This window comes from Protopterus annectens, chromosome 6.part0, assembly GCF_019279795.1.
Source record: "Protopterus annectens isolate FY-2018-M chromosome 6.part0, PAN1.0, whole genome shotgun sequence".
Lineage (NCBI taxonomy): Eukaryota > Metazoa > Chordata > Ceratodontiformes > Protopteridae > Protopterus > Protopterus annectens.
The window spans coordinates 1,297,322,081-1,297,346,604 of record NC_056737.1 but is presented as its reverse complement, the minus strand read 5'-3'; the positions used below and the strand labels follow the sequence as shown (position 1 = coordinate 1,297,346,604).

At 44.8% G+C, this 24,524-nt stretch overlaps 1 protein-coding gene across 3 annotated transcripts in view; it reads right to left on the bottom strand.

Moving 5' to 3' along the window:
• Positions 1–24,524, bottom strand: part of MBD5 (methyl-CpG binding domain protein 5) — a 1,606,355-nt gene that overhangs the window by 626,888 nt on the left and 954,943 nt on the right. For all 3 annotated transcript variants that reach the window (XM_044074864.1, XM_044074862.1, XM_044074863.1), the window contains exon 7: positions 21,588–22,604. In XM_044074864.1, coding sequence (XP_043930799.1) covers positions 21,588–22,604 — 1,017 coding nt within the window. The remainder of the gene's footprint in view (positions 1–21,587; positions 22,605–24,524) is intronic.

The following is a 24,524-nucleotide window of genomic DNA, read 5'->3' as shown; positions in this document are numbered from 1 at the left end:
AAATCTGTGAAGAGTAGGACAAGGAATCCTCTGAGGAGTCCAAAATTTCCTCCTCTGCAGGTTGGCTAGGAGTTCTCTCAGGCAAGGGAGGTCTGGGACTGAGAAGAGGTGGTGCAGCAGGAGGAAGGTCTGCAGTAGGCCTAAGGGCCAGGAAGGCATTGTAGAAGCTCTGTCTGAATGCCTGTCAGTCAGGTAAGGCCACGGGAGTTGGAGGAATATGCCTCGTCTTTTGCTTTTTCTTGGTAGGCCTAGCAGGCATCTGGCTGGTGGTAGGCCTGGAAGTCATAGTATGAGTGACGGAGGCCTGGTCCGAAGCCCCCATCCTAGTTACTGGTTCCCCTTTGGCATCACAATCAGGGGCCGGGATATCCTCCCCGGATGTGTTGTCCGCTCTGGACTGTGCAGCCTCCTGATAGGTAGTCGCTTTATCTGAAGTGGCAGATGCTGGTTCTTTGGCCAAACTGACAATGGCTACAGGCTGAGAATTGGCAGAGGGAGGCGCAGTGGAAGTAGATGGCCGTATGGGCTTGGCCCTTTTCCTGGGTGGTTCAGATGGGGTGGCTTCCATACTGAGAACGAACTGTCTAAGGAGCTGGTTCTCACAGTATAAGTCAAGGGCCTGAGGTCAGCAGCGAAAGGTCTTAGGAATGAACGACCTACAGATGACACAGTTTTTGTAATAATGATCCATGCCCAAACAAAAGAGACACTGGTCGTGGGTGTCTTTATGGAGAATCTGGTGACCACAGTTGCATTTGCTCTTACCGGACATTAACAGACTATAGTACTACAAAAAGGACTGAAGGAAATCTCCATCGGGGTACTTATCTTAATGTGTAACTAATCTGATGCCCACGAGTAGCTGGAACACCTGGCGTATGGCTAGCGGCTGAAAAGTTCTGAGGGCTGGTGCATGCAGACATCACATTTATGGCCCACGTACCTGCCAACATGTCAGACATCCGACGCAGCATCAGGTACTGGAAAAGTTTTAGAAATCTGGCTGGACAGGCTGATCAGAAGAAGGGTAAACCCACTAGTAAATACTGCAACATTGGAATGGAAGGACATCACGCTAGACTCTTTTGGAGAGACCATCTCCTAATGACCTTCATCCGGCATTAGGAATAACAGGTGTATGGTCCGAGGCCCACATCCTCAGGCTGACCTAAGATGTGAAACACCTGTATTGTGTCACACATATCCTTTTCTTCTTTCTCCTTTCATTTTTTATTTGTATTTCTTGACAGGAGTACAACACCTACCATACTGGACTATTTTCAAGCACTGCCATGGGATATATGAGGAACTGATTCTGCAAGGGTCTCTCAGTGCAGACACAGTTTTAACACCTCTGCAGTAGTGTGGGGGGAGGGTACTCCCAATTCGTCTTTAACTACAAAAGAAAACACTGAACAAAGGCCTGCAATTTAGTTACTTTTCTGGCTGTAGCTGGATAACTTCCAAGTATAGTATAAAACAAGGTCTGAGCCAAACATAAATGAGGGTAAGGGTGATTAGAGACAGAAAATAAGCAGTCCATCTACAGAAAGTAAAGAAAATAACAGTGACCCTCATCAGTCCCATTATATGTCAATGGCATGGAAATTCGAAGTTACTTCCTTATGTCTGGCATGAGTCATACAAAGCATTAGGGAAACAGAAAGGGTTGAGGGAGAACAAGATTACCTTGATACTTCTAGCTGCATTGGTAGCCATGTTGTGGTAAACAGGCTAAAATTACAACTAAAGCACTTAGAGTGATTTTGAGGTGTTAAAATAGGCCAGGAAACAAGGACAGAATGAAAAAAAACATTTTTTAGTTCTAGGGTGTTTTTTTTCCTTTAATAAACACTTAAGGTGCAGTGGGTAGCCCAAATGAGAATGCAGAAAACTAATAATGCAAACTAGACACAACAAATCTCAGCTATCTCCTGAAACAATAAGTAATGGGGAAACAATGATACAAATCCTTCTATTCCAGAGTCTCCACAAAGATGTGGCCAGGAAAAAGAGGAAGCACTGTCTGCAGGGTGAGTATCTGGAACTTGGGGATCTTGACAAAAGTATTCAGAAAGGACAGTTTCCACACTGGTCTCCATGGCAGTTCTTTTCTGGAGACCAGGAAAATTCTGGAGTAGAAATCTTCCATTCTCTCTGAAGGACGGACCAGCTCTATGATCCCCATGTTCAGCATGAGCTGGTGTATAGGTGGAAATAAGGTCCAATATGGCAGATGAGAGGGAACCCCCCCCCCAAATGGAGGTGGATTTTCCTTCCACTGCCACCTGCAGCCTCTGAAATCAATATGAGTACCCATTTGTAGGAAACCGCTGCCTTGTTGAGAGCCAATTTTTGTGATAGGGCACCTGGAGGAGAACTTGGAAATGACATGTGACAAGCCTCAGCAGAGTCCAAGATTGGGAGTGGCATTATCCATTTTTGGGAAAGGAGCCATCTTGTTAGGTTTGGTGGAGTTCTCACCCTGCCATATCCCTTTGGTGCCTTGGTTTTTGTTTGGCTGGATCTTCTTTGTCAGGCTGCTGAAAATGATCTTGCCTACTGAAGGAAACTTGGGAACATGAAACATTTTAGACACCACTTGCATCAGTTTACCTCTGTAATCCTACTGTTTAAGGATCTGATTAGATGCTGTACTAAGCACGCAATCAGCATCAAGTAGAGCATTCAAAATCTTTTTTTAACGCATCAGAAAAGTTTGGCTGCACAGCCATGCATACCTCCTTACTATAACAGACATTGCTGTATTTCTAGAAACCATAGCATACCCTTCTAAGGCACTCTTTAACGCATGTTTAGACACTTGAAAAAATTGGAAACAACCTCTTTTGCATAGTCTTTCTGCTCTACAGGAAATGATCCAACCAACTCATTTAAACTATATATTCACCTCTACACAAACTACCTCATAAAACACTGGTAATTAAACACCTTAAAAGCTACCATGCTGGACTGCACCAGCTTCTTTCCTGAGAAACAAACCACTTACCCAGTTTATCTTGAGAGACTAGATTTGATGGAGACAAAGTCTTTTAATTACAAAATGTCATTGGGGACACTGAAGCAGGGTCTGCAGACAAGGGGACTTTGTCTCAGCACACACTGAATTTCTTAAACACTTTTTAGGAAGAGACTCGTTCAGCAGAGGAGAACTGCAAGCCCAATGACGCACAACTTTCCAATCAACAAAAAAGTCAAAGCAACAGAATAAACAACTGCAACCACTGAGAGAAAAAAAGCAGATGGAATAAATAAATTCCAAAAGGGTTTCTTATTTAAGTTCAGCAGGTGAAGATATCCACAGTAAGGAGCAGTCTTCAAAGAGGTCCTTCTCTTACTATGGCACTTGAAAACTGAAAGAGTGCTATCTGTGGGTCTACAAGGCAGTCTCTGTACTGCCAGGTGATTGGTCTATCACACCAACAGACAGGCAGTGGGAGGGTACTCAGTGCTTTTGTAGGCTGTCAAGGAAAGGTAGCAGGGCACTACTACTCAATTGCCAAGAACTGTCAGGTAAGGCAGTGTGTTTGTTGAACATCTTTTATATACTGCTTTTGTTGTAAACAGGAAGAGAAGCATTACCTGTGCACAGTCAATCATATTTTTTGGATAGTAATGGGCAGTGATCCATTTGCAGGGGATATTCTTCTGTACAGGAACATTTTTACAAACAGATGTATGCAAAAGCCAGTGCATTTCTTTGTGCCGGTCCCAAGCCCAGATAAATGGGGGAGGGTTGTGTCAGGAAGGGCATCCGGCATAAAACTTCGCCAAATAATTTCATGAAGTCACCAGTAAATATTTCCATACCGGATCGGTCGAGGCCCAGGTTAACAATGACCGCCACCAGTACTGTTTGCTAACAGGGTGCTGGCGGAAATTGGGCTACTGTTGGCCAAAGGAGGAGAAGAGGCGGAAGGCATGGCCGAAGGCAGGAAGAGAGGAGAAAGGCTAGGACTGTGGTAGTGAAGGTCGGAACTTTGAATGCTAGCAGCATGACTGGAATAGGGAGAGAGCTAGCTGATATAATGGACAGAAGGAAGGTTGGTATATTGTATGTGCAAGAGACCAGATGGAAGGGGAGTAAGGCTAGGTGTATCGGAGGTGGGTTCAAATTGTTTTATCATGGTGTGGATGAGAGGAGAAATGGTGTAGGAGTTATTCTGAAGGAACAGTATGCGAAGAGTGTTTTGGAGGTGAAAAGAGTGTTGGACAGAGTGATGTTTATGAAGCTGGAAATTGATGGTGTAAAGATGAATGTTGTTAGTGCATATGCTCCACAAGTTGGGTGTGCAATGGATGAAAAAGAAACATTTTGGAGTGAATTGGATGAAGTGTACCCAAGGCTGAGAGAGTGGTGATTGGAGCAGATTTCAATGGGCATGTTGGTGAAAGGAAAGTACAGTTTTGTACCTACCATAAATGTAGATGTTCGAGTGTAAACACTGCTGCAGTCATTACACTTGGGTTATCCTGCCGTCAGGCGGCTCCCCAGTTGGCCTGAGTTCCAAAGTCTTGGTCCAGCATCGGTTGCTGTCGCCTCCTCCCTGACGTCATATAAGATGCAGCCGACGCCATTTTCTTCAGTTTTTCTTGCCCCAGATGTCAGGTGCCCCCAAATAGGTAGGTAATTCAAATTGCTAGTAAAGTATACATAAGAAAACCAAACAACAATTTTCAGTTACCAGCAAATACTCCCCATAGGTAGTAAAGGGTAAAAGACATAGGTACGTACCAGCAAGTAAGAAGGGAAGGAGGGAGGGTAACCTGGACTGCAGCAGCGTTAACACTCGAACATCTACATTTATGGTAGGTACAAAACTATACTATGTTCATTGTGTTACACTGCTGCAGTCATTACACTTGGGTGGAATCCCAAAGCTGAGGTAGGGTGGCTGGTTCTATAAGGCATTAGAGGTGGCTATAAGGCCCTGCAGCACAGCAGTGGCGAAGCCAGCTCTGGATTTGGAGTATAAAGGCAAATGGTAATGCTTGGTGAAGGTACGCACAGAACTCTATGTTGCTGCTTCCAAAATATCCTTGGTAGGTACTCCTCTGAGGTAGGCAGTTGAAGTGGCTGTTTCCCTGGTGGAGTGAGATCTAATGCTGCTAGGTACTGGTTTCCCATGGTGTATATAGCAGAAACGTATACAATGTCCTATCCATTTTGAAATAGTCCGTTTTGAAATGGCTTTTCCCTGTGCTCCTGCAGCATATGCTACCAATAATTGCTCAGATTTTCTGAAAGCTTTGGTTTTGTCCAAGTAGAAGAGTAACTGCCTGTAAATGTCCAAAGAATGCAGTAGTCTCTCCCCTTTATTCTGAGGTTTTGGATAAAAAGTTGGCAAGTGAATAGTTTGGTTTAGAGCCACACTTGATACCACCTTTGGCATAAACGTAGGGTTAGTTCTTAAAGACACCCTGTCCTGGTGGAAAATGAGGAAAGGTTCCACTGCCATTAGTGCCTGTAATTCTGAAACTCTTCATGCTGATGTTATTGCCAGTAGCAGAGCAGTTTTCCAAGAGATATATTTTAATTCTGCTGTGTTAGCTGGCTCAAAAGGAGGTAAAGTTAATTTTTCCAAAACAAAGTTGAGGTCCCAAGTTGGAGTAGGTGCTCTACGAGGCGGTCTTATTTTTTTAGCCCCTCTGAGGTACTGTTCCAGCAAAGGATTAGAGAAAATTGGTGGATCCGTGCTGTAATGAGCAGAAATGGCAGAGGCATGGATCTTGATGGATGAAAAGGAGAGGCCCTTGTCCAGCATCTCAGTTAAATATTGTAGTATCTGAGGAATGTTTGGGACAAGAGGGTCAAGGCTGTGAGCCTGGTTCCAGGCACAGAATCTCTTCCATTTATCTGAATAGGCTTTCCTGGTACTAGGCCTTCTGGCCTCCAGAATGACATCCATAACAGCTTTGGAGAGAGGCACTGCCATGCAGCTAGGTTTAAGGTCTTTAGTTGGCTGTGAAGTATCTGACTGTTGTGCTGAGTCAGCAAATGTGGGATTTGAGGCAAAATCCAGGGTGGTTCTTGTGCTAAGTTCTTTAAGATTGGGTACCAGTGCTGGCGTGGCCAGTCTGGTGCAATCAGGATCATCTTTGGCTCTTCTTGCCTGGCTTTTATGAGTACCTTTGGAAGGAGAGGTAGAGGTGGAAAGCGTACACTTGCAGGTTTTTCCAGCTGAATGAGGGCATCCACTTTCCATGCTTCTGGGTGGTAACTCCTTGTGCAGAATTTCTGTAGCTGGCAGTTCATTGGGGATGCAAACAGATCTATGTCCGGGCTCCACCATTTCTGTGTTATCATTCTGAATACTTGTGGATTCGATTCCCATTCGTGGGGATCCATGATGTTTCTGCTTAAGTCGTCTGCCAGTGTGTTTTTCTCTCCTGGCAGGAACTGTGCTTGCAGATGAACTTGGTAGTCTAGAGCTGTGTTCCACAAGGTCATGGCTTGTCTGCAGAGGGGGTAGGAGTGTGTGCCCCCTTGCTTATGTACCACATAACTGTGGTGTTGTCTGTCTTTAGTAATAGTTGTCCTGGATGCAGCAGGTCCTTGAAAGCTATAAGAGCATTTTGTACAGCTAGCATCTCTTTTTGATAGATGCCTTTGTTCTGCGGGCCACTCGCCCTGAATACATTTTCCTGCCATGTGTGCTCCCCAGGCATAATCCGATGCATCTGTTGTCAGTGTTTGCCTGGCTGTGGGTTGAGTAAAAGGCTGTCCCTTGTTGAGGTGACAAGCTTGAGCCCACCATCGAAACTCCTGTTGAAGGCAAGGAATTAGTGGTATAATGGTTTCCAAACTTTGACAGTGTTGAGACCATACACTCTTTAGGTACCACTGTAGTTTCCTCATATGCAGTCTGGCATATGGAATTAGTAGTATGCAAGATGCCATGTAACCCAAGGCCTGCAGAACTTTTCTTGCAGGGAGTTGGGTCTTTGTTGCCATCAATTGAAAGTATTGAGTCAGTTGTCCTTGCTTGTCTGGCGTGAGATAAGCCATCTGGGCCATTGTGTTCAAGCTGGCACCCAGGAATATTATCTCTTGTGAGGGCACTAGTTTTGATTTCTTTTCGTTTACTGTGTAACCCAGGCAACTTAATAACTTTTTTATGAACGCCAGATGCTTTAGAAGAATGTCCTTGCTCTCTGCTTGAATCAGGCAGTCATCCAGGTATGGATAAATTTGAATTTCCTTCTGTCTGCAAAATGCAATTACTGGTGCCAGGCACTTTGTGAAGACCCTAGGTGCAGTAGATAAGCCAAAGGGCAGTGCAGAGAATTGATAGTGCATTGAACCAGCTATGAATCTGAGATATCTTCTGCAGTTTTGTCTGATAGGGACATGCAGCTATGCCTCCTTGAGGTCCAAGGTCACGAGTCAAGCTTTCTTGCCCAGCATGGGAAGAAGCTGCTGTAGTGTCAACATTTTGAATTTCGGAACATCCAGGTAAGTGTTTAGAGAAGAAAGATCCAGAATGGGCCTCCAGGCTTTGTCCTTTCTGGGAACCAGAAAGAGTCTCGAGTAAAATCCTTGTCCTTGCTCCTGTGGTGGTACCTTTTGAATAGCTCTCATGTCCATGAGTGCTGTAACTTGTTTTTGAGCCTCTGCCCATTGATTTGGTGGCAGATTTGGCATTCCTTTTAACCTTGGCAGAGTGTGAAAGTGGAACCTGTAACCTTGAGATACAATATTGAGAACCCATTTGTCTTTGGTGATCTAATGCCAATTGTGATAGAAAAGTGCCAGTTTTCCTCCTAAGGGGGTTACCAAGAGACAGCTGTAGCGGGAAGTCATTGAGGCTGCTTTTTATATGGTTGAGGCCTGTCTTCCCTTCTTTCTGGCCTGGTGTACTCATTGTCAAGGCCTGTAAGGACCTTGTGGTTGACCTCTACCTCTTGGACGTCTGTATCTGCCCCTTTGAGGTCTGTCTGTAACTGGAAAGGACCAACTCTTTGTTGGCCAATTTCTGCTAAATTGAGGAGGCTGAACCTGTAAGAAATCCTTAACCGTTTGCATAGATTTTGTCTTATCCTCCCCATCTTCTTTAATACCTCTTCTGCCTTAACTCCAAATAACACATCCCGCTGCAAAGGTGCATCCAATAATTTTGCTTTAACATGATCTGGTAACGTATGTTCTTTTAACCAAGCATGTCTTCTAATGACAGAGCCTGTAACTGCTGCTCTGCAGGAGGCCTCTAAAGAATCAAAACCACATTGCAAAGCATGTTTTCCCACTTGTTCAGCTGCATGCAATAAATCCTGCATTTCTTTAAAATTAGGAGGATCTGAATCTGGAAGCATTTTTTGTTTCAACTGAGACATCAAAAATTGCTGATATTTTAGGGCTGTAAGGACCTTGTGGTTGACCTCTACCTCTTGGACGTCTGTATCTGCCCCTTTGAGGTCTGTCTGTAACTGGAAAGGACCAATTCTTTGTTGGCCAATTTCTGCTAAATCTTGGTGGCTGAACCTGTAAGAAATCTTTTACCGTTTGCATAGATTTTGCCTTATCCTCCATTTACTTTAATACCTCTTCTGCCTTAACACCAAATAACACATCCCGCTGCAAAGGTGCATCCAATAATTTTGCTTTAACATGATCTGGTAACGTATGTTCTTTTAACCAAGCATGTCTTCTAATGACAGAGCCTGTAACTGCTGCTCTGCAGGAGGCCTCTAAAGAATCAAAACCACATTGCAAAGCATGTTTTCCCACTTGTTCAGCTGCATGCAATAAATCCTGCATTTCTTTAAAATTAGGAGGATCTGAATCTGGAAACATTTTTTGTTTCAACTGAGACATCAAAAATTGCTGATATTTTAGTATGTGAAACTGACAATTTAAGTCTCTCCTTGCTAAAGTTGCAGACGTATATACTTTCTTTCCCCATCTGTCTAATGCTCTGGAATCTCTGTCAGAGGGAACTGGGTTTTTTGCTGGTGAGGCCTTAATCCCTTTGGGTCCCTGAGAAATAGTTTCAGGGTCAGCAACAGGGCTTTTATACAGAAATTTGTGAGAGTCAGGGACTCTGTAATATCTATCACGTTTAACTGGGGCTGGAGGTAAGGAGTCAGGATTTAAGCTGGATTCAGTATACACATCATCCACAATATCTAACACTGGCGGAATAGCAAGGGGTCTGTGCTGAGGTAATAAAAGGAAGTTTCTGAGCCTTTTCTTGGATTCTGAGTAATCCTGGCCTTCCCAATGGAAATGCTCCCTAATAGTATGTAAGGTTTTCCCAAAGGAGTAGTCCTCAGGCGGAGAGGCTGATGGAATTGATTCCTCAGCATCAGAATCCTCATAAGGGGGTAAAGAATATTCTAGGTCTGAGGATGAATCTGAAGAAATGGACACCTGGTCGGATGATTCATAGTCTGCATCCTATCTGGGCCTTTTATCAGGAAGGGGGTGGGACCCCCTGATCAGGGTGATTAGGTCTTCGGCCATTTTGAGCATTTTGTTTCTTAGGCATGGAGGCTTGTCCTGGAGAATGCTGTATTTGTTTCTTTGTTTTTAAGGGAGGCTTAGACTTAACAGAGGGTTTAATGCTTAACTGAGTAGGTCTGAAAACACCCTCTGAAACTGTGGATTGCTCAGCTACTTCGGTTCCCTCTGAAGGTTTAGTTTCGGTAGACTGAAAAAATTGTGCATCCGAAGGCCCAGTCAGCTTCACGTGGGAGTTGGAGGTGGCCTTGTGGTTCTGCAGAAGCAGTCATCAGGGGCTGCGAAGGCGCCTCGCTGAAAACCGGAGAACCGGCGACCGGCCTAGAAGAGGCCTCGTCGTCAGTTTTGGCCCACGGATGCCTGTCCTTGTCTTTGCGCTTTTTATGTATTCCAGTCGTCGGAAGTTCCGACGGCATGGTGTAATTGAATTTTCTGCCAAAATAATGTCGGGCAAAATCAAACAGACGTTTAATAGTGCGCGTGTTAAACCTAGCACAAAACCGACAACCAGTGACGTTGTGGTCTGGGCCTAGGCATGGGATACAACAGGAATGGAAATCTTTATGAGGTATTTGCTTCCCACAAGAAATACAGTTATTAACTTTTACTGACATCGGTTTGAGGCAAGAAAAAGTTTCCCCAACGGGGTACTTAGCTTTGTAGAAGACTTCGGTTCTGGATTCGGAGTGAAAATCTCAGGAGTCTGCCGACCGGCACTTGCGAACTGCTTTTGCTTCGGGCACCGCGCGGCAAGGAAGACTGAAGAAAATGGCGTTGGCTACATCTTATATACCCCTGTCGCACTGATATCACGGAGGAGGTGACAGCAACCGACGCCACACCAAGACTTTGGAACTCAGGCAGACTGGGGAACTGCCTGACGGCAGGATAACCCAAGTGTAATGACTGCAGCAGTGTAACACGATGAACATCAGAGGAGATGATGAAGTGATGGGTATGTATGGTGTTAAACAAAGGAATGCAGAAGGTCAGATGGTTGTGGATTTTGCAAAAAGGATGGACATGGTTGTGGTGAGTACATATTTTCACAAGAAGGAGGAGCATAGGGTGACATACAAGAGTGGAGGAAGATGCACACAGGTGGATTATATCTTATGTAGGAGGGCCAATTTGAAGGAGATTGGAGACTGTAAAGTGGTGACCGGAGAAAGTGTAGTTAGGCAGCATAGGATGGTGGCTTGTAGGATGACGCTGGTGATCAAGAAGAAGAAGAGGAGGAGGAGGAGTGTGAGGGCAGCACCAAGGATCAAATGGTGGAAATTGAAAAAGGGTAATTGTGAGGTGGAGTTCAGGGATGAGTTAAGACAGGCACTGGGTGGCAGTGAAGAGTTACCAAATAGCTGGGTAACTATAGCAGAGCTAGTAAGGGAGACGGCTAGAAAGGTGCTTGGTATCACATCGGGACAGAGGAAGGACGACAAGGAGACATGGTGGTGGAATGAGGAAGTACAGAAGAGTATACAGGCAAAGAGGTTGGCAAAGAAGTGGGATTGTCAGAGAGAGATGAAGAAAGTAGACAGAAGTATAAGGAGATGAGGTGCATGGCAAAGAGAGAGGTGGCAAAGGCTAAGGATAAGGCATATGAAGAGTTGTATGAAAGGTTGGACACTAAGGAGGGAGAAAAGGACCTGTACCGATTAGCTAGACAGAGGGACCGAGCTAGGAAAGATGTGCAGCAGGTAAAGGTGATTAAGGATAATGAGGGAAACATACTCACAAGCGAGGTGAGTGTGTTGAGGAGATGGAAAGAGTACTTTGAGGGGTTGATGAATGAAGAGAATGAGAGGGAGAGAAGGTTGGATGATGTAGGGGTAGTGAATCATGAAGTACAATGGATTAGCAAGAAGGAAGTAAGGATAGGTATGAAGAGAATGAAGAATGGAAAGGCTGTTGGCCCAGACGACATACCTGTGGAAGCATGGAGGTGTTTAGGTGAAATGGCAGTGGAGTTTTTAACCAGATTGTTTAATGAAATCTTAGAAAGTGAGAGGATGCCTGAGGAATGGAGGAAAAAGTGTTTTGGTACCGATTTTTAAGAGTAAGGGTGATGTGCAGAGCTGTAGTAACTACAAACGGATTAAAATGATCAGTCACAGCATGAAGTTATGGGAAAGAGTAGTGGAAGCTAGGTTAAGAAGGGACGTGATGATTACTGAACAGTAGTATGGTGTCATGCCGGGAAAGAGCACTACAGATGCGATGTTTGCTCTGAGAGTGTTGATGGAGAAGTACAGAGAATGTCAGAAGGAGTTGCATTGTGTTTTTGTAGACTTAGAGAAAGCATATGACAGGGTGCCTAGAGAGGAGTTGTGGTATAGTATGAGGAAGTCAGGAGTGTCAGAGAAGTATGTAAGAGTGGTACAGGATATGTACGAGGGTAGTGTGACAGAGGTGAGGTCTGCGGTGGGAGTGACGGATGCATTTAAGGTAGAGGTGGGGTTACATCAAGAAACAACTCTGAGCCCTTTCTTATTTGCAATGGTGATGGACAGGTTGACAGATGAGATCAGACAGGAGTCCCCATGGACTATGATGTTTGCAGATGACATTGTGATCTGTAGTGAGAGTAGGGAACAGGTGGTGGAGGAGACCCTGGAGAGATGGAGATATGCTCTAGAGAGAAGAGGAATGAAGGTCAGCAGAACTATGACAGAATATATGTGTGTGAATGAGAGGGAGGATAGAAGAATGGTGAGGATGCAAAGAGTAGAGGTGGTGAAGGTGGATGAGTTTAAATACTTGGGGTCAGTAGTTCAGAGTAACGGTGAGTGTGGAAGAGAGGTGAAGAAGAGAGTACAGGCAGGATGGAGTGGGTGGAGAAGAGTGTCAGGAGTGATTTGTGACAGACAAGTACCTGTAAGAGTGAAAGGGAAGGTCTACAAGAGGGTAGTGAGACCAGCTATGTTACATGGGTTGGAGACAGTGGCACTGACAAAAAGGAAGGAGTTTGAGCTGGATGTGGCAGAGTTAAAGATGTTAAGATTTGAACTGGTTGTGGCGAGGGTGGACAGGATTAGGAATAAGTATATTAGAGGGTTCATCCCAGGTTGGAAGGTTTGGAGACAAAGCCAGAGAAGCAAGATTACGTTGGTTTGGACATGTGCTGAGGAGGGATGCTGAGTATATTGGGAAAAGATGCTAAGGATGAAGTTACCAGGTAACAGGAAAAGAGGAAGGCCTAAGATAAGGTTTATGGATGTGGTGAGAGAGGACATGCAGGTGGTTGGTGTGACAGAGCAAGATGCAGAGGACAGGAAGAAATGGAAACAGGTGATCCGCTGTGGCGACCCCTAACGGGAACAGCCAAAAGAAGATGATGATGATGATGCATTTAGCCTTAAGCACAGCACAGAGAATAAATACTAATATGTCATGCACAAGGATTATAGTTCTGAAACATTAGTACGTTACATTGCAATAAATCAATAGGCAATAATAAAACTGTGTGGAAAATGTAACTCAGAAAAATCTGTGCCTCAGTAAAAAAAAAAACTCATAATAACAGAAATTTAAAAACAGAAAGTAGGACTATTTTGTACTCTGCTGCACTTCAATGACAGGGGTAGTAGGATACAAAATTCTGCACATTTCCAAAACATGCAGGATTACAAAACGAATATATCTTCTTAATGCACACGTTGATGAATAGCACAAGTAGTTGGCACATCTCCTACACATTCTTTCCAAGTTTCATTTACACCTGGTTTACAGTGATAGCTTTGGCACCTCTAGAAGAGTATGGGAGAGAATTTGCCAATACAACTACAACTTGACAGCCTAAGAAAAACTAGCAGTTTAACCACTATGACTACGTTAGAGGGGCTCTGAGAACAAGACAAGTCAGGGTAAGTCAGGCAAAAAGTGAAATCCTGTCAGATTCAAAAGGCTACATGGTACCTATGACTCACTTTACTAACATTCTAATTAAATAGCAGTTAAAAACACCTCATTTAGTCTAGCATGACTCATAGAAAAGACTTGAAATGGATTCTAGGAACCAAAGGAGAAAGGAATAAAACAAGATCATGTAAATACTGCAGGCCAAGTGATGGCCATTTTATGGTAAAACCTATTAAACATAAATTCTAATGGTGATTTGATGCATTAAAACAGATTAGAATGCAAAGACACAATGATAAAAAAAAAAGAATCTATGTACTCACCATAACATTCCATTTGAGTAGTTCTACTTCATTTGTCTTCAACCTGTGGGATACCGGATCCATTTCGGATCCGAGCCGGCAATCTCACTAGCATCTGCTCTGAACTCCAAGCTCTTCCCCTTACCCATAATAAACCTCCACTACCTTCCAACCCCCAGATCAAGTTTGCTGATACTTATACTGATAACGCGACATGAAAAATACTTATGACCCATAACTGCAGCCCGCAGGCTGTTCACATGACAAGGTCCGGGGGAAGGAGGGAGGGATGGCTGAAGACAAATGAAGTAGAACTACTCAGCTGGAACATTACGGCGAATACATAACTTCTTTCTCTGAAGTAGTTTACTTCATTTAGTCTTCAACCTGTGGGACAGAGTCCCCAGCTACTAAACTCCTGGGTGGCCCTCATGGAAGGATATTCCGGAGCACCACGGAACCAAAGGATGCTCTCCTTCTGGAAGTCAAATCCAATTTGTAATGAGAAATAAATGTATGAGATGAGGATTAAGTAGCTGCAGAACAAATATCATCCAAAGAGACTCTCAACCAAAAGGCCGCAGACGTAGCCATGGACCTAGTGGAATGAGCTTTCACCTGACCCGGAGGAGACATGCCTCTGTCCTTACAGACCTGAAGGATGCATGCAGAAATCCATCTAGCAATAGTGACCTTGGAGATGGGTTTTCCCAAAAACGGTCTGATACAAACAGTTGGTTGGATCTACGGAATTTTTTTGTCATGTGTAAATAAGATCGTAACTGTCTATGAACATCTAAGCAAGTGGAGTTTGTATTCCATTTTGTTAGCAAAATTAGGAAAGAAAACTAGTAAATTGATGGTTTGATTGATATTAATTAGTGATGCCACCTTGGGAAGAAAGGATGGATTGGTCCGAAGGGAAACCCTATCTTTGTGGAAAACAATATAAGGAACTTTGACAGACAAGGCCTGCAGTTCTGAAACCCTTTTAGCAGAGGTAATAGCCACCAGAAATGCTGTTTTCCAGGATAAGAATTTTAGATCTGTGGTTGCAGCGGGTTCAAAAGGCGGAGCAACCAGAGCTTGAAGAAGCATAGTAAGGTCCCATGGGGGAACAGGATCCTTGACAGGGGGGCGTAACAGAAAAGTCCCTTTTATAAAGGCTTTACACAGTCTGGAGGAGGCTAGAGAGGTAAAATTCTCACCCACATGAAAATGAGAAATGGCAGCCAAATGAACCTTGACAGTAGAAGAACTAGCTCCTTGTTGAAAAATATCAGCTAAAAAATCAAGAATGGCAGAAATAGGAGCCGTGAAGGGGTTTAAACTCCTTTGAGAGGCCCAATAGGAAAAACGTTTCCATTTACTGTGATAAACCTTCGTGGTTGAAGACTTATGAGCAGCCACCAGAATAGACTTAACTGAAGAGGATAATCCAGTCCTAGCGATCATGGGAACTGGAGCAGCCAAGCTATGAGCTTCAAACTGTCCAGGTTTGGATGAGGAACCCCCGATGGGTGTGAAATCAGATCCTGAATGGGATCCAGGGCAGAGCCAGAAGGTGAGACCAAAGGAAGGGAAATCATACCTGGCGAGGCCAAAACGGGGCAATGAGGATCACTTCGCTCCCCAGTCGACGAGCTTTCTGTAGAAACCTTGGAATAAGAGGTACTGGAAGGTAAGCATACAGAAGATCGGGAGGCCAAGCATGGACTAGAGCATCTCTGGGGGCCTCCCCTGGCAGGGCAGAGGGTTCAGAGTGGAAAACTCGCTGCACTTCACGTTGGAAGGAGATGCAAAGAGATTGCAGCAAGGCTGACCCCACTCCAGGAAGATCTGCTCTGCTACTGAAAGATTCAGAGACCACTCATAAGGCATCAGAATAGTCGGACAACCTGTCCGCTAGAATGTTGGACCATCCTGGAATGTGCATTGCGATGATAAAACGACCGGTGGAGATCACCCATTCCCACACTCTCATGGCCTCGTGACAAAGTGGGTAAGACCCGATCCCTCCCTGTTTGTTGATATACCAGACCACTGACATGTTGTCTGACTGAATTGCAATGGTTCCCAGAGGAAGAAAGGCATGAAGGGCCTGCAACGCTAAAAGGACCGCCCTCATCTCTAGAATGTTTATGTGCAAGCTGGTCTCTACAGGGGACCACAGGCTTGGGCTATCCTGCCCAAACTATGCCCTCCCCACCCAAGTTGGGAGGCGTCCATGGTTACTGTGGCTTGGACAGCGGCTGGAACAAAGGGTCGTCCCTCCAAAATGTCCAGAGAACACATCTACCACAGAAGGGATGACCGACAGACTCGACTGAGTTGTATTGGATACGACAATTGAAGTTCCAACAGGGACCATTGTATAGCTAGTGTCCACTGTAGAATTCTCATATGTAACCGTGCACACGGGAGAAGCATTATGGTCGCCGCCATTGAACCTAAGGCCCTCAACACTGATTCCGCTGATGGAAGATAAGAATGGTAGATCAGAGAGACATGCATCCTCAGGTTTTGTACTCTTTCCAAAGTCAGGAAGATTTTGCACTGTAATTTATCTATCCTTGCCCCAATGTGTCTATCACCTGGACAGGATTTAGAAGTGATTTGGATGCGTTGATTGTGATCCCCAAATGCAGGGCAAGGTTTAAGAAATAATCTATGTTTTGACAGAGTAGACGCCTGGTGGGAGCAGTGAGGAGCCAATCGTCCAGGTACGGATAGACCTGAATCCCCTGAAGCCTCAAGTGAGCCGCTACCACCGCCATCACATTGGTGAACACCCTGGGGGTTGTGGTGAGCCGAAAGGGTAGGGCTCGAAATTGGTAATGATTGTCTCATGGCCGGAAGCGGAGGAACCTCCTGGAGCTTATGTGAATCTTTATGTGATAGTAAGCATCCTGGAGGTCTAACGAGCACATCCAGTCGCTCTCTTGCAGGTATGGCACGATGAACTGTAGTGTGACCATCCAGAATTTTTCTTTGGCAACTGACAGGTTCAGGGTAGATAGGTCCAGAATAAGCCTTAAGTCTCCAGTTTTCTTTGGCACCAAAAAGAACCTGGAGTAGAAGCCTGATTCGGACTGATCTGGGGGGATGGTTTCGGATGGCTTGTTTTCCTAGCAGCTTGGAAATTTCCTGTGCTGCTGCCTCCCTTTGCGTGGGTGGTGCGTCCGGGAGGTGTTTGGGAGATTTGGGAGGACCCACACAGGGGGGAGAGAGTATCCTTTGGATATGATCTGAAGCACCCAGCGGTCTGATGTTATGGACACCCATGCTGCCAGGTGCAAGGACAATCATCCCCTGACTGCCTCCAGAGTAGAGCAATCTGGCCACCCTTCAGGGTTGCTGTCTGGGCATGTCCGAGAAAGGCTCGAGACCCAAAATTCCTCAGACCCCTTCTGCCTCTGGCCCAGCATCCATTCTGTCCCCCTCTGCCTCTGGGGGAAGAACAGCCCTGAGTGTTCAGGGAATACTGTGACTTCCGGAACCACATCTTCTTTTGCACTCTCTGAAAAGGACTTTTGAGGGTTTGAGAAATGGATTCTGATGGCAGACAGTGTCTTTCCATCCTTCTCACTCTGGACGAAAGTCTCTTTGATGGTCTTACCAAAGAGAGTAGAGCTGTCATAAGGGGCACTGGCAAAGGACGCCTTCAAAGGTTCCAAAACTTGACATAGTCTGAGGCAGGTGTTGCACCTCATGGATATGCCGGACCCAGCTGCCCTAGCCACTCCTTCCGTAGCATGTGAAAGGAGTCACATGGACATGTTGGAGAAAGCTTTCAAAGTGGCCATCCTCTCAGAGAACGAGTCCCTGTCCTCCTGCGACATGGAGTTAGGGGGAGGCTCTGCCAGCTCCTTGACCAGGTCACTTTGGAGTCTCGTGACGTGGGCCTGGTAGTTCAGCACCCTAATAGAAAAGGTAGCTGAAGCGTAAACCCGCTTCTCTAAGCAGTCTATCATCCACGACTCTCGGTCAGGAGGATGAACCGAGGAACTCTCCTGGGCTAGTTCCTTCTTAGTGGCTGCTGCTACCACCATAGTGACTATGGTGGAGCCCTTGTTCCATGGTGGCCTATCCGAAGGTGGACTTAAGATCTTGTCAGGCCTTTTGGGGATTGGTTCCACGGTGTCCGGCTCCTTCCAAACCCACGAGGTGACCAGGTCCACCAAGGGATCTGCGGGAGGGGATACCTAGGAAGGAGATGGGCCCATGCCGAATGCCTCCAGGAACATGGACTCGTCAGAAGAAGGTTTGGGGGTGGACCAACCTCCCCATTGGTGAAGGATTTCCATGATATTTCCAAAGGAGACATCCTCGGGAGGTGACCGGGGGAACCTTCCCCATCATCCAAATCCATATCCCCGGTGAGGGACTCGGGGGAGTCCAAATGCCTCCTCTTACAAGTATCCTTGCATGGCACATCTCCAGTGGGGCTCTCCGGGGGGAACTCGCAAGTCACTTGTTCCTTAGGGGGAACCGTCTGGGGCTCCTCGAGCACGGGCTGTCCCTCTGGTAAAATGATGGGGATTCGTAGAAAAAGCAGAGGGGGGTTGGGGCAGAGTCCAAAGGGATAGTCAGGGGTCTCGATCCAGCAGACAGAACCCTTTATACCACATCGAATGCCGAGGGAGAACGAACCTCCTGGGGAACCAAGGAAGCCAGTCTCCCCAGGTCCGACGAGAGAATCTGAGCTGGGCCCAAAGTGGACGGAGCTCCGAAGGAGGGAACTTGGCCCGACAAAGCCAGAACCGATGAAAAAAGTTCTGCTCCCTCGGATCCGACACCCAAGTGATGTGCATACTCTACAAAAGGGCCTTACAGAAACAGATGCTTGGTGCCAGAGCCATGGAGTCCAGCTCAATGCCATGAAATGTATAGTTATCCCCTTTGGGGAAAAAAACATGTATCCGTGAATTACCATATAGGTGGCAGTACACTAAACACCGAAAGTGTGATAAGAGACTTAGGGACACAGGTGGGACAACAGTCAGGAAATCCTTCTATGTGGCCACACCTCATCACTAAGGGCTTTTCATCCAGAAAAAAGGAGGTCATTGTCCCACTGTACTCATCCCTCATTAGACCCATTATAGAATACAACGCCCCATTTGGTATGTACCTCTCAAGACATCTGCAACAACTGGAAAGGCCACAGAAATACCTCACTAAAAGAATCACAGGCCTAAAGCAGATGCCCTATGCTGACCGCCTTAAAAAACTCTAGCTATACTCTGTCGCAGATCGTCTACTCAGAGGCGATCTCTGCTTAACATACAAGGCCATGTCAAACCCAGAGCTGTTGGAAATGCTACACTTAAAGAAATCCCAATCCCTCAGAGCCACACGCTCCAGGGATCTAAACCTTGTCATCACAATAAACAAAACATACTGGAGGGATACGTTCCTGACCCAGAGACTCCCCAGACTCTGGAATAGATTACCCATACATGTCAAGCAGAGTGCCTCTTTGTCCCTCTTCAAAAGGAACCTTGATGACTGGATGGGAGAAAGGAAATTCACCCCGGGGATCACGTCAGTCGCCCTGCTAGACAGGGGTTTAGGGAAGTAAATAGTGCAGGAAGAAATAGCCAGGGAATTGTTATGTCTAGGCTTATATAGGCTCTAGGGCTGATAGGTTCATAGGTTGGTACTAGGCTATCTATAAGCTCCGGCTCCGAGAGCGGCTTGGATCCGAACTGCTCGGATCCTACACGCTCCAGGTAGCTGCTGGCATCGAGGCCGATCCCCTGACTAAAGTCATCCTCGGATCAGAGTACATCCGAACCCAGTGGACGGATCGGAGAAGGAGAAATCGGTGTAAAAAAGGGAAGCAAGCTCCCCCCTCCTCCCCATGTGGATCTGAGTACGAATGAACCTCCTCATCATTTTATCAATGTCGACCTCCGATAAGGACAGCGTGGACCTCGACGAGGCCACGGACTCAGACTCTGTGGGTTGAGGAACTGAGGCCCTAGATGTAGAGCACGTCTCCCCCGTCTCTGGGGAAAATCTTGGAGATCGGAGCCGAGGGGAGTCACAGATGCTATGACTCTTAGCAGGTGAAGGGAGGTCCGGGGACCTCTTATGTTTCTCAGGTCTGGATTTTGGCTCTCACTCCTTCACTCTGCCCCTTTTCCGCACCCCTTCCGCAGGCTTTGAAATGGGAGGTTGAGTCCCAGCCTTGGAGGGAGGAGAAACAAGGGCAAGAGAGGAAGAAGTGGTGGCCACAGCAGCCACTGTGACCGAAGCCGAGGACAAGGCAACCGCCTCAGAAGTGGGAAGAAGGCCTTTCAAGGCCAACTTAGCCTTCCTGTCCTTGATTGCACGCGTTAAAACCCGCGCATATAGAGCGGTCTGTAACTTAGATGGGCAACGCCCAAGCACATTACACAAAGAGTCTGGCCATCTGCTGGGGACAACTTATGGCCACACACAGTGCACCTTTTAAACACAGGCTTACCAGCCATTCAGACAAAGAGGGAAAACAAGTAAGAAAAAAGATATTAGTTTTCCCACTGAAAACCACTCACCACACTCACAAACAGAACACACTGAGGGGGGAGGGGAAGCAAGTACACTAACCAACTAAGCTAAACTAAGCTAAACAACAGTAAAGTTAAATTACTCGACACACCAAGCGAGGGCAGGAGAAGGGGAACCTATACTAACCACTATCCTAAAAGTTAGAGAGAAAAAAGGCATTCTAAAAGCTTTCAACCCACTTACTACTTGGAGCTCTGGAGATCACGATGTTTCAGCTAGCCATGGCAAATGAGATCTGGGGGCTTGGAAGGTAGTGGAGGTGTATTACGGGTAAGGGGAGGAGCTTGGAGCAGATGCTAGTGAGACTGCTGGCTCGGATCCGATACGGATCAGGTATCCTACAGGTTGAAGACCAAATTAAGTAAACTACTTCAGATACACAGCTCCTGAGTTCTGGAGTGACGTTTTTCTATAACTAAAACTAATCACTAGCTGTTAGTTTGTTGACCTGCACATTTCAACAGAACTTGTTCTGAAGTACGGATACTGACAAATAATGAGTGCTTTAGAGCTTGCAGGCTATTAAATGATTTTTTTGATGGTTATTTATTTTCATAGTTAACAGTTAAATGTAATTAGTATGAGCTGCATACTCAAAAGAAACTTAGTAGTACTACATGTAACGTTTACTCTTCAAATAACTTTTAATGACTTTATGTAATGCAATACACTGATTCAAGAATTAAAACCAAAAAAGAGAACAAGTTAGTATTGTCTGTTTTAAGGTGTAGCCAAAGAACTCACATGCTAAAAAGAAACAGGGTTTCATTCAATCGTTACAGTTAGATTGTAAAACATTGGGTTTCATTCTTTCATTATACAGTTATAATGTCTTTTTCAATGTCATATTGTAGCAACAAGTTAAAGATCATTTAAACAAGAATAATATTTTCAGATTTGTGAGCAGGCAGTACAGAGAGTAGAGAGGTTTTCCAAACAGCATTAAAACAAGATATTTGCTGCTGTGAATTACATTTAAAGGTAAACTAAGAGTGTGTTTTGTAAATAGGTGAAACTGACTGAGATTTTCAAAGCAAGATAAGATATAAGCAGCTTTTGCACCCATAACAAGTAAAAGAACATCCCTACACTTAAAAGAGACACTCAAAGCACCATTGTAGAATTCATTTGGACCAGCACCCAATGTTTTAGTTAACTTTTACTGTCAAAATTGTAATTTTTACATGTCTCAACCGACGACAGCGAGAACTTTTAACACTACTCCTATGACAGACTTTGTCGGCTAAATTAAGAACAGCCACTGTCAACAACAAATTTTGTTCTTGTGACCCATACTTTAAAATATCAAACATTGTAGATAGTTACATATCATTTTAAAGAAAGTATGTGACAAAATTAAATGTGTGTGATAAAACTGAACTTACCAAGAAAACCTGTCCCCAGCAAAGGGTTAAGCAGCTGTGGTACCATAGAATTATGTGCTAGCTTTGCTGGACCAGTAATGTTTCCTGCATTATTTGAAATGTTCAACAGTGTTTCTGCCATTGACACCACAGATGCTGTCCCACCAAGAGTTGAGACAGCGAGTGCTGCCACTGTTGATGATGTAGTGGTTGTAGTTGTGGTTGCCTGGCAGGATGTTGCTATGGAAATTTCTGGATGATTAGCAGTACTGTCCGATGCAGAATTCAGGACACCACCCAGCAGCTGGGGATTCAAGGTCATTAGTCCTGAGGCTCCAGTAACAGCTGGGAAAAGCATGGGGTTAGAAGTATTGCTGTTGCCTGAAATGTTTGCTAAAGGGTTCCTCAAGGGATTGGACAAAAGGGTTTCAATTCTGCTGTTGTCTGACTGAATACTCTGCATATGGTCTGATGGGGCAGTCACTGAGTGCAAGGGATTGTTTTGTTGTTGCTGTAATAGGTCCGAGAGGGGTAGGTTGAAAGATGGCAGGGAAAGCATAGCAGCTGCGTGGGCCTGATTCTGAAGCAGGGTTGCTAGAAGCTGAAGCTGAACAGGTTGCAAAGCTTGCCCATCCATATCACCAGAGAAAGGAGCTAAAGCAGCATTTAGATTTGGATTCAGAAACCCTAAAGGGTTTAGGTTGACTTCAGACTTGCCTTCTCCAGCTGATGGCTGTAGCATATTCAGTACGTTCTGGTTAAGCAGTTGCTGCTGATTCATTGTTAGAGGGACAGGAGCAGAACCAAGAAGATTGTGATTTAGAGGATTGTGAAGGTTATTGTTTGAAGAACTATGTGGAAACTGAAGAGCCTGCTCCTGGCTAGCAAAAGGAAACACATTTCCAATGGGCAACTGGCCTTGCACTGGGTTTCCAGCTACTGTGTTAACTATAACTCCATCTTGAAGGACAGAGGTGGTCTTGGTAATAGCAGAATGACTAGTGCTAGCCATGGCCAAGGATGATGATGCTGAACTACCTGTAAAATATAAAAGTTATAAAAAAGAATGTTAGCAAACATGGATATGAAAGCAATTTAATGACAAATACTTCTAAAAATTCAGTAGGAATGGCAAAACAGTGGAGTTAAAGCATAAATGCATTCCCAGGAATAATAAACACATCTCTAAAAAGCCACATAAATGGCATCAACATCTGAAAGTTAAAGAACAAGTTCATAACTAAAGAAATAGCTGAAAAAAAGTTAAGACTTCCTTCAAAAACACATGCCTGTTACTTCTCCCTGCTCACTTCAAATTTCACAGAAAAAGAATCAACATTCACTAAACAAAAATGGTCATAAATAGTAGGTACTTATAATCTGTGGATGAAAGTGACTGACCCCTGCTATCATTACAGTTAATCAGTCATTGATCGTGTGTGGTAGGGCTAGTGTGTTGGAGTGAAACAAGCTGAAATACCCAACAGCCATTTTTTTATTTGCCAACAGCCAGACATCGAAAGTATGTACTGTCAATAAAGTGTCTATAAACAACTCATACTTCTGAAATAAGGCCTCTTTCTCAATGTAACTTTGGCGTGTGATCTGATGAAGATTACTATTGCTTGAAGCCTATTTAACATATGCAATAGTGGAAATGATCAGTGATTCATGTAAAATTACAACTACAGTCAAACACTACCCTGCTAAAAATATAATCCTGCCCTATACCAGTTAGTCCCACTCATTCACTTGCTTCCTGCTTCCCTTTGCTTGCTTTGAAATCATCAGCTGTCAGTGCCCAAATAACTTGAGGATCTATGCCTCCTAATAAAATTATAAAGAACATACTAGTACTGCACACAGTCTCAAACATTAACCTATTTAAGCTGTGTCAGTGAAATCCTGAACCATACAGCCAAACACAAAAACCTTACCTGCAATAGTAACTACAACACAAGTTCAACTATATTTAAGTACTTAATCTCTAAACACAAAATAAAACAAATATGATGTAAAACAAGTGAAGTATGCATAGACAGCAAAAAACAAACAGATGGAATAAATGGGGAATAAAAAAATAACAGTAAAATTAAACATTACTATAAAACAGCTGACAAGTAATACAAAGAATAGTTGTGTAAGACCTTACCATAACCATAGATGTCCTTCTCTTCTATGTTGCAGTATTCATAACAGTAGGGAGTAGCTGCCTGCAGCATCACTGTCCGGCCAGTATACTAAAGTCTTTGTCTTGGAGGATACGTGTGACATGGGCTACGAGGGCCATAAACCGGCGTTGGGTATAAAGGTGACATCTGCACATACCTGCTTCAGAATAGTTTCTGCTGCATATACTAGTGCCCCTGAGGATTTTCAGGAGGGTCCCAAATGAGACCCTTAGACTTGCATGCCTGCTAGAGCCAGGGCAGTAGTAAGGCTATGTAGGTAGAGACTTGGGGAAGATGGCCACAGGTGTTCATAAAATACCTGCTATCGCAGAAGCAAGAAACTGGGTAGGAGGGTGGGACTGAATACTGCAACATAAAAGAGAAGGACATCTATGGTTATGGTAAGGTCTTACACAGCTGTTCTATGTCCTTCTATTCTGATGTTGCAGTATTCATAACAGTAGGGAGAGCTTTAAGTATGATTCTGGGAGGAGGAAGGGTTTCCGTGGTCCAGGAGACCCCGTAGGAGAGTTCTGGCAAACCCGGCTGTAGCAAGGGATGCCATGTCCAGCTTGTAGTGTTTGGTGAAGGTGTGCACTGAGGTCCAAGTGGCTGCCTCTAAAATAGAAGGGGAATCAATGCCTTTGAAAATGGCAGAAGAAGAGGCAGCTGCTCTGGTGGACTGTGGTTTGATACTGGCTTGCAAAGTTTTTCCATGGTGGGGATCGCAGAAGGAGATGGACTTGGAGATCCATGAGGCAATGGTTTGCTCAGATAAAGCTTTCCC